This window comes from Brachyistius frenatus, unplaced genomic scaffold (genome assembly GCF_029030835.1).
Source record: "Brachyistius frenatus isolate BFR_SWC_R1_liver_20210118 unplaced genomic scaffold, ASM2903083v1 Contig_94, whole genome shotgun sequence".
NCBI classification, from domain to species: Eukaryota; Metazoa; Chordata; class Actinopteri; family Embiotocidae; genus Brachyistius; species Brachyistius frenatus.
This window is the reverse complement of record NW_027210693.1, coordinates 177,990-187,493: the sequence shown is the minus strand read 5'-3', so window position 1 is coordinate 187,493 and position 9,504 is coordinate 177,990. Positions and strand designations below refer to the sequence as shown.

The 9,504-nt window shown below is 37.6% G+C and overlaps 1 protein-coding gene across 1 annotated transcript; it reads left to right on the top strand.

Annotated features, from left to right (window-relative positions):
• Positions 1 to 2,565: 2,565 nt before the first annotated feature.
• Positions 2,566 to 4,233, top strand: esm1 (endothelial cell-specific molecule 1). The gene is made up of 3 exons (XM_069710759.1): positions 2,566 to 2,958; positions 3,317 to 3,460; positions 3,664 to 4,233. Exons 1-3 carry the CDS (start codon positions 2,652 to 2,654, stop codon positions 3,756 to 3,758), a joined length of 546 nt encoding a protein of 181 aa, XP_069566860.1. The 5' UTR covers positions 2,566 to 2,651; the 3' UTR covers positions 3,759 to 4,233.
• The last annotated feature ends 5,271 nt before the right edge of the window (positions 4,234 to 9,504 follow it).

Below are 9,504 nucleotides of genomic sequence, written 5' to 3'. Positions count from 1 at the left end.
TTCTTCTCGGGCTTCGTCTTTCGGCTGCGGCGTTGGAGCGCTACGTCAGCGCCACCGTGCGGCTCGGAGCCATTCTCAGCATCCTTTCAGCATCGTCTTCATCATCTTCGTCGACTACCGTCTATTTTTATTTATTTATTTATTTATTTATTTATTTAATTTAAGCCCATCCGGACCAGACACCTGCCCGAGAAAGTCCGGTAGATGAACCGGGACCACGTGAGCCTTTCTGGAGGGCCAGAAATGCAAGTAGAAGAAGAATTTACATCTTTTACATAAATAACAGCAATGTAAATTTATACAAATAAAACGCTGAAAATCCTCCCTTGAAGTAAATACGTATTACCAGCAAAGTGTAGTTAAAATATCAACGTTAGCCTATTGGTCTGATCCCTCTGAATGATATATAATATTATGTATGACATCATTAGATTATTAATACTGAAGCATCAGTGTGTAAGCAGCTGCAGGTGGAGCTAGTTTTAAGTAGGCTATACTTGATATAGCCGACAGTTATATTTACAGGCACACCAGATTAATCTGTGGGGTCATCACATGATTACTGGGAGAAGAAAGAAGATAAAAAAAAAATAAAAAAAAAAGTTCTGATACACAAATCTGTTTTCTTTTTCTGGAGGAAAAAAAAAGTCATCTTTGATTTTTTTTTATTTTTTATTAGATAGCAGATCTTTTTTTTTTAATATTAAACCATTTGAGAAGTTTAAAAAGATTGATTACTATTTGGTAAAGCTGTTAACAACTCATGAGGCCAAATATGCAAAAAAAAAAAAAAAAAAAAAAAAAGTTGTATGGCTGGAAATCACTAGTTCTCTGGGTAACAGCTGAAAAATTAAATAAATATTTTTTTAAAAAGCAGATGTTATTCCAGCACCACCACTGTCCTGTTTACGTATGCAGTGACGTAATTAGTAACCGGAAGAACTAAAGGCTATTTGAGCTGTGTGGGTCGCCAGGAGGCGCTCGACATGCCGCACTAAAAATAACATGGTTCCCTTGTACCAACCGTAAACTGTAAATAAGGTACCAACAAGCTCTTGAAATTGCCATCAGATGACAACAGAAACGGAATTTTTTTTTGTTTGTTTGTTTGTTTGTTTGTTTTTGCTGCAGTTATTTGCAGCTGTGTGTGCATGACGTCAGCCAGAGGACTGCTGAGTGAGTATTTGATCATGTTCACCACAAAAAGGTGGTGATGCAACATCGGTCTGTCAGTTTGACTTTATAATTGGTTATATTTAGTATAAGTAGCTTCGGCTTTTTTTTTTTTTTTTTGTGTACAAACAATATCAACAAGCTGCTTATTGTTTGTGGGGGGAGGGGAGGGGGGGGAGGTCGTTGAGTGGGAGCTACACTTAGCAAGGTAAGGATTTGGAGTTTGGCGCCAGAATTTCGCGCGCAATGCATCATGGTATATGTAGGCTCGGGTCCGTTGGCATGGGAACACAAGCTGCATCAGCTGACTACATTTACCATCAACACTGAGTGGACAATCACGTGAATTTTTTTTTTTTTTATTTATTTATTTTTTTTAGCTCTAAAAGCAGAAAATAATGCCTTATAACTCTAAAATTCAATAAGATCGAATAAATTAAACTGATAAAATGAAGGCTTTTATTATGGGAAATGTAGGCTGCAGCCTTTTTGAAACACTATTGGGGTCTAAACTTGACAGATTATTGAGAGTCTCACCTGCTTCCATGTTTACCTCTTTTATTGTTGTGGTGTGTGTGTGTGTGTGTGTGTGTGTGTGTGTGTGTGTGTGTGTGTGTGTGTGTGTGTGTGTGTGTGTGATCTTGTAGTTGTGCCTTTTACTCTTTTATGTAATAATAGGCTGCTATTTTTCTAATTTTGCCAATCTATGAATTCAACGCAACGTCACTACTTTAACTTTTAAAAAATTTAAAAAAAAATGCAAACTGTTGGTTGAAAATTATAATTGAAGATTATTAAAATAATAAAGCATCTTGGCAAACAGTTATATAATAGACGCTTAAAAATAGCCTACACATTTGTGTTCTGTTTAATCCATAATTTCATGTTGTTTGATTTATTTATTTATTTGACTTCTTTTTTGTAAAGCATAAACCTTTTATTTTCAAAAGTTATACCAGTTTCACCTTTAAAATCCTGAATTTAGGCTACAGAATGTTAATTCAAGAGATTCACTTTATGTAGGCCCATTCTTACGTGTGTATTGTCAATAGGATTTCTTATTTGTCTAATATCAAACTGCACTCTTCAAAGCTGCCGCAGTCACGACAAACCTGATGCAGTCGGAGGTTTGGGGGTTCTGTCACTCAGACAAAAACAAACCAAAGATAACTTATGACATCAGGTCACACGAATTTCAATTCCTGGATGGCGGTCCAGAGTTAATCCCACTTCCAAGCCGGATTTCTAAAAAGGGGACTGACTGACAAAAAGGACGACAACACCGGAATGAGGAAATTGACGAGGGCAAGCCATGTGCAAAACAAAGTTGTTCATCGCTGATAACCGCGCAACCTGATGAACCACAGGTCACTCCACTCAAGTCTTCACGGGGGAGCTGCGCGTCTCTTGTCTCTTCCCGAGATCCCAAAAATCTGCAGCTTTCCACGACCTCCCCGGACCGTCCCCCGCGTGCAGTCATGTCTTTTCTGCTCCTCACGGTGTTGTCATCACTTGTGGTGCATGATGCTGAGGCGTGGAGCGCCAACGTCAAGTACGCGGTGAACTGCCCCGACAGATGCAACCCGGAGCGGTGCGGCGGGACGCAGCGGTGCACACGGACCGTCCTGGATGACTGCGGCTGTTGCCAGGTCTGTGCAGCCGGCACAGGGGAGCACTGTTACCGCACGGTGTCGGGGATGCACGGCGTGAAGTGCGGACCGGGATTATTCTGCGAGTTCTACAAGGATGAAGACGATTATGGAGACGAATATGGAATTTGCAAAGGTAGAGTCACATTCAATATCTAATATCTTAAAATCTTGCTGCTATTTCTGCAGGCTGCATTTTGAAGGATGCTCTGCTGCACCAAATCCAGTATCCCTAAATGTTGACACAACCATTTAGCCCATATTATATGAATGATCCCAATGACCAGCACAATAGGACCAGTGGTTTTAGAGTCTGGTGCAGATCTGAGCTTCCTTTCTTTTGGTTTGGCTGTCTGATGAAGAGTCTATTATCCCTCTATCATCAGAGGCTTGGAGTTTAGACATTGAAACATCAATACTGCAGCAATATCCACCATATTTTCTCATCTTGTAATTTGTTGCAAATTACAAAGCAATGTTTTCTTTCTTTACAGACTGCCTGTATGGAACCTATGGTGTTGAGTGCCGTAAGACGTGCAACTGCAAAGGGGGCATATGTGACAGGGAGACTGGAGCTTGTCTCACCCTCACATTCTTTGCCAAAATTGCCAGCAAGCTCAGGACTGAGCCACAAGCAGGTAAACAGGGAGAATTTTTCAATGAAAGTTGTTTAATCAGCTTTTTATTTTTTAAAAAAAAGCTTTTGTATAATTAGTAAATTGTCCGTGGGCTGTTTGGAGGTAGATGTCTTGCCAAGGGATCAAGTTCTGAAAATTAATTTGTGAGACTGCACAATTGCATTAACTGAGAGATTAATGAATTCTATCTTTTGTGTTTTCAGGGGGTGAAGTGGGCTCCGGAGAAGTCAGCTCTGCCCAGAACACAGATCAGCGCACAAATAGATCCGCTGCTCCAAAGCGGCTCAACCCTCGCTGACAAGTGCTGACAAGACTGAATATGTTCAGTGTAAATGTAGCATTAACTTATAAAATGAACTGAAAGATATATTTTGTTATGTTAAACGATGACAAAACTTTTTTACAGCATTTGAAAGTTTTATTTGGTTTGTTTGGTCCATCTTTTCTAATGAAATATGCTGACTATGTTATTCTCTTCAAATTCTCTTTGTTCTTCATCAGTTTCTACAGTAAATATATTGAAATGATCTTGTAGTCAGTTCAAATTAGCTTCAGTGTCATAGGGTACCTACACTGTAGATGATTTTAGAGTTTAAGAGAGAGGACCTTGCATTTATTTCCAAAGTCTGCAGCAATATTTTTCATTAAACCATTTTAGTTTAGAATGATGTTTTATTTGTACTGTATAAATGAAAAGCCGACATGGACAATATCATGTAAGACACCAGCCATTGTAGAGAATGCTCTTGCAATTAAACCAAAGTTATCACTGACTCTTGTCATTTGATTGCCTAATTTATTCAATTCATGCATTTCCTCATTTGGTACAGTGTTACAACATCTGAGATGCCTGGCATAAAACAGTGAGAGGTTTTATCATGCAGAAGTCATGGTAAACATTGAGTAATAATTGCAAATTAGGCAAGTGTAGATAAAAGTTAGTGCAATACACAGTTGCTGTCCCTAAAAGTAACTGCACTGCGACATATGTCATCTTAGGTAAAGACAACAATCAAATGACCACTTATGTAATTAAATATTAAGTCGATTCACTTTCTAGGACACTGCAGATCAATAAAACGTAAAAAGCCACACAAGATTTATAGCAGAGCGTCTTCTGCATTATCTTTGCTGTATGCTTTAGTTTATTGTCATGTTACTGTGACGGGTATGTCGACCATCTGTCTGAGGTTGAGCCTCTCCAAATATGCCTCTCCTTTTTCTCCAGTATCCCAGTGATGAGCAGTTAGCTGGGATCCACCAGATGAAGCACTTTAATTGAAGACAGAAAATCATTTTTCTTCTAATAAGAGTATTTTGGTATTTTCATGTGCCTGGCTATAGTTTAGACCCTGTGCAGTTCACATGTAGTTGCATGAATGCTACGGGAAGATTCTCTGCGTGCAAAGGAACTCTGTTGCAACACAGACAGACAATCCTGGCATTTATGTATGAGAGGTGGAAAAAGATTCTTCTGAGCAGTGCAAAAATGTGAAGAGGTCTGGAGACATGTATATCTTTTTAGTTGAAGGAGTTCTTGTCAGTCTTGTTTCCCATGAAAATACAACATCATACATCCAAACACATGAGCAGAAATGGTTGTTACTGCTGCCAATTGTTCAGACATCCTCAAATCTTAAATAAGCCTCAACAACATATTCTCGGTTCCCATGCAGGACACATCTCTAAGTCATGTAAAAATCTAAAATACTACCACTAATAGCATAAGAAGAACTGAAGAGCAAAGACGGCATCACTATGGGAGCAGATTTAGAGAAGTGATGTTCTTTAGACTTTGCAGAGAAACGTATTCTCAACTTGAAATACAGATGAGACTTACTTTAGCCTAGTTAGGGAGAAATGTCATAAAGTTATTTGAATTAAGAGATACTACTTACCAATTTCTTGAGAAAATAACAAAATGTACTTTTTAAAGTTTTTTTTTTCTCCCTCAGTCTGTTTTCAACATATGAAATCCAAAATGAATAATTTTCTTGAAACAGCAAACAAGATATCTGCAAATTGTAAGTCTGTGACACGTCAATGTCAACTACGTTCTAAGTTCTTCATAAAGAATAGAGCCTTCACAAGAAATTGTATCATTCCTTAGATCAATAGATTTGACTGAAATCCTGAATTATTTTGTCTGACAACATGAATAATGTAAGAAGAGCCGTGAGTATAAATGTTTCAGTAACAATTATCTGAGTTTATGATAAAACTTTAAAAGAGAATACTAAGTAATTTTCTGGTACGAATTAAAGTAAAGAAAATCTACTGGACATTAAAAAACATGTAAGCATCAAACATCTTGGACAAAATTTCCAAATAATTTTCACCCCAGCTAAAAATATCTCTTATTAAGTTCACCTCTGACTCTTACTGGTACAAAAATGTTTTCCAGTATTCAGCTTGTTTATTTCCTGTGCTTCCTGACACCTGTGAAAATGGCCCTTCTTCCTGTTGTTGTTGTGTCTTCCCAGGACAGGAATTTAAAAGCAAGGTTTTCTTTTTTTCAAGTGACACTCTTAAAGCTTGGAATTTAGAAGTGACACACAACTGCAAAGGCCCTGTCTGCGTTTTCAAAGTTAGAAGAGGACTTCTCCTGTCCATTATATCAGTATTATTTAAATGAAAGCTTGACACCCAGACATCGAACAAACAAGTTGTCCCTGAGAGAAATTTGAAATAGGGTCAACTTTAATGTACTTATAGATCAGATAAATATGAGTGAAAACTATAACTATGATTCTTGTTTTCTGAGTCATCTTTTTGTTAAAATACAGTGGAAATAGAATGTAACAAGAAAAACAACACATTTATTGTTTTAATACTTCAAAATCGGTCCACAACAGCTGTAGTGTCAAACTTTAAAATTCATGTTGGTAATTTTTACTATACATTTTCTCTTTTAATTCTGATAATTGTAAAATGAAAGCAGAGCATTCGTGTTTCTTAATGTATAGATACATTTATGGATTTCCGGTTCCTTGCACTTCACACGGTCACACAACCATCAAAGTTGTAAAGGATAAAGTTCCCTGAGAAAGACATAAAACTCACACTGCAGGGGTGTAGCTGCTCAATCCAAGGACAAGGTGACACACACACACACACACACACACACACACACACACACACACACACACACACACACACACACACACACACACACACACAGCGATAGAGACAGGTATTGGGAGCAGTCTGTGTATGGGGGCAGCCGTGTTCATAAGTGTTCAGGCTCAAATGTTCCTCTCATTCCCCTGAGAACCGAGCGGCCGAGGTCCCGCCACCAAACAAAGGACCCTTGGAAAATAACAGGAAAGAGTTGGTGAGAAATACCCTTTATCTGACTCCCTGAACACGTCACTGCCGCCTCTGCAGAGACAAAGGTGCGTGAATGGAGTAGTAAATAACACTGATTTACTGCAAATAGATGTTCTGGTATTTACAGTTTGGCCCTGCCTCAACAGGTTGTTTATTGTAGCTGTAGAATGACAAGGCTCTTTGGAGACAACACATGAACTCTGTGAACAAGGAAATTAAGGGGTGTGATTGATTACTTTGATTGCAGATGTTAAAACTTCGGCTTATGAAGCGTAACAAGAAGTGCGTCATGTCAAATTAAATCTACTCAAATCATGGGAATTCAGTCTGATTATTGAATTCTTTGGTTCCTTTAATGAGGGTTTCTCCCTCTTTTTCTCTTTTATGGTTCTCGGAAACATGATGCAGTAAACTGGCAGCAGCAAAACAAGACGTTGGAGCCTTGACCTTGGCGACCCGACAAGTTTCTGACCCCCTGGAGGAATTGCCTTTTCCTTGATGATATGAGGTGAGGAGGAACATCTCACGACAGCTTCTAACACATTTAAGAAATGTGAAGTTAGTTTAAGTGGACAGACAAAAAATACATCCAAATCTTCCACAATTATCAGTCTCTACATGTAATTCTACTATTTAAATAAATTTGTGAAATCGGATTAGTGTTTGATGATTAGTGGAGTCACATTTTAATGAATATTACATTATACTCCCTGTGACTGTTCTTTATTCTGCTTCAGTCTCTGCATTATAAATATTTAGTATCCATATTATTCTTTTTACCACCACATCCTGCTATATGCATGAAAAACTATCGGAGAAAATAACAATTTGTTTAAGGCAAGATGTCATGTGACCATGTCTAATGCAGAAAACCATGAAGGTGTCATAAAGGAATGAGTTATTTTATTAGTGCATAACTAAATAAATGTGGACATACAATATATGAATCTAAAAAATGTTTTCATTAATTTGAGACAAAATTAATTTGATGTCTATTATATGACTCACAAAAGTTAAAATAAGACCAGAATCATAAAAACATAATAAATGTGAGGGCTTTTGTCAGATGTTTAGGTATAAAAGGTCAAAGAAAAACAGGACTTGAAACTACAGTTCACAGTACAATGAGCATTGCATCTGGAGGAGTGACATAGCTTTCACAATAATGTCGGTGTAATTTCTGTTGATCAAAATGTATATGGTGATATTCTGACATGTTGACATAAGGAAATCGTACTGTTTCGCAGCATTTAGGTGTGACGGGCGTCTCGTACATAACTTGCAACAGTCGCAACAATCATGTCTGCAAGAGGCTCCGCAGTTGGAACACTTCGTTCCAAACGGGGGAGCGACCTCAGCAGTGTGGAAGTGCTTTGGTTACAAAAGATTAGATGTTCAACAAAGCACAGTAATATGTTAGTTTTTACTGAATATTTGAAGGCAAACTTTTAGGTTAATGCAGACGTAGACTTATTTTGATGCAATTGTATCTTCTTGAAATAAGGAATAGAATATTTTTCAGTATTTTGTTCATATTGATATTGTGAAAATCCACCTATTGTTGCATCATCACATTTCTTTACAAGCCATCAGTGTAGTTGAATGTATAGAGGAGGCCATTGATGTGCTCCTTCAGTATATTATGAGTAAATGCTACAGTGCTCTAGTGTATTATAAGCAGTATTATTAAAGCAGGATAAGAGAAGAGAGAGATCTCAGGATAAAGCTGATGAGATGAATATCTAAAAGAGATTCTGGTGTTTAAATATACATCATGTGCTCGTACTTTGTAATACAGTTTGTGTATTTGGATTTAGTCCAGAACAGGTTTTGGGAATATGGACATTTCTAGATTTTTGGTGAGACACATGGACCTCTGGTGGCTCCTTGATGGTACTGTATCACAGTTGTTTTGCTCCGATGTTCCGTTCAGTTTGTCTTTGTGTGCCGATAACAACTTCATTATGAAATTGTGTGTCTTTTTGTAAGTCTGATAAAAAAAAAAATTTGATGGCGTAATTGGGAAATGATAAGCTAATAGTACAGAACTAAATATAATCATGTAATTTGCGCAAGAGTATAGAGATAAAGAGAAACATCTATAAACAAGCTCGTTGAAATGCATAATCCAAAGTTTTAGAAGTCACCAGCAGAGAGCAATAATGCGTCATGGAGTAAATTATATCTTTGGTGAGGAGGAAATCTTACACTACCATCTCTCAGGAAATGATTAGAAATCATTACTGTGACCATATATAGCTGCTTATAGATAATTCATGTGCCTCCTCCGTCTCCACTGATGTCAGGAGACAAAAAGAAACGTGCAGTGATGTGTATCCGATTATGACAAACTACAATACAGACTCACAAACATGTTTTGTCTTTGTTTTTGCATCATATTTTTTCACTGTAGTCAATACTAAGAGAGAGAAAAAGAATGACATAGGATGCAGCCATTGTCTAAGGATGCAGCATTGGATACTGTAGTTCAGTCTGCTCTTTACCTCTTCACTGTTGTGCTGATGACTGTCTTGGAACCAACTACAGTATCTTTTTTTCCTGTTACCTTTTTGGGTATTTAACCAGTAATTACTGTTCTTGGCCACTTGGAGGCAGTGGAAACAGGTTGTAAACATTGACATCTCTTATGTCGATGAGTAAAACTTGATAGCAGTTTTTTTTTGCATGCATCAGACAGAGAGCAGCAATTATTT

What these genes read in the sequence shown, in the direction of transcription:
- esm1 (XM_069710759.1), top strand. Translation starts at nt 2,652, where the DNA reads ATGTCTTTTCTGCTCCTCACGGTGTTGTCATCACTTGTGGTGCATGAT. An exon ending in CGAATATGGAATTTGCAAAG is followed by an intron (nt 2,959 to 3,316) that starts GTAGAGTCACAT and finishes CTTTCTTTACAG; the next exon opens with ACTGCCTGTATGGAACCTAT. An exon ending in CAGGACTGAGCCACAAGCAG is followed by an intron (nt 3,461 to 3,663) that starts GTAAACAGGGAG and finishes TTGTGTTTTCAG; the next exon opens with GGGGTGAAGTGGGCTCCGGA.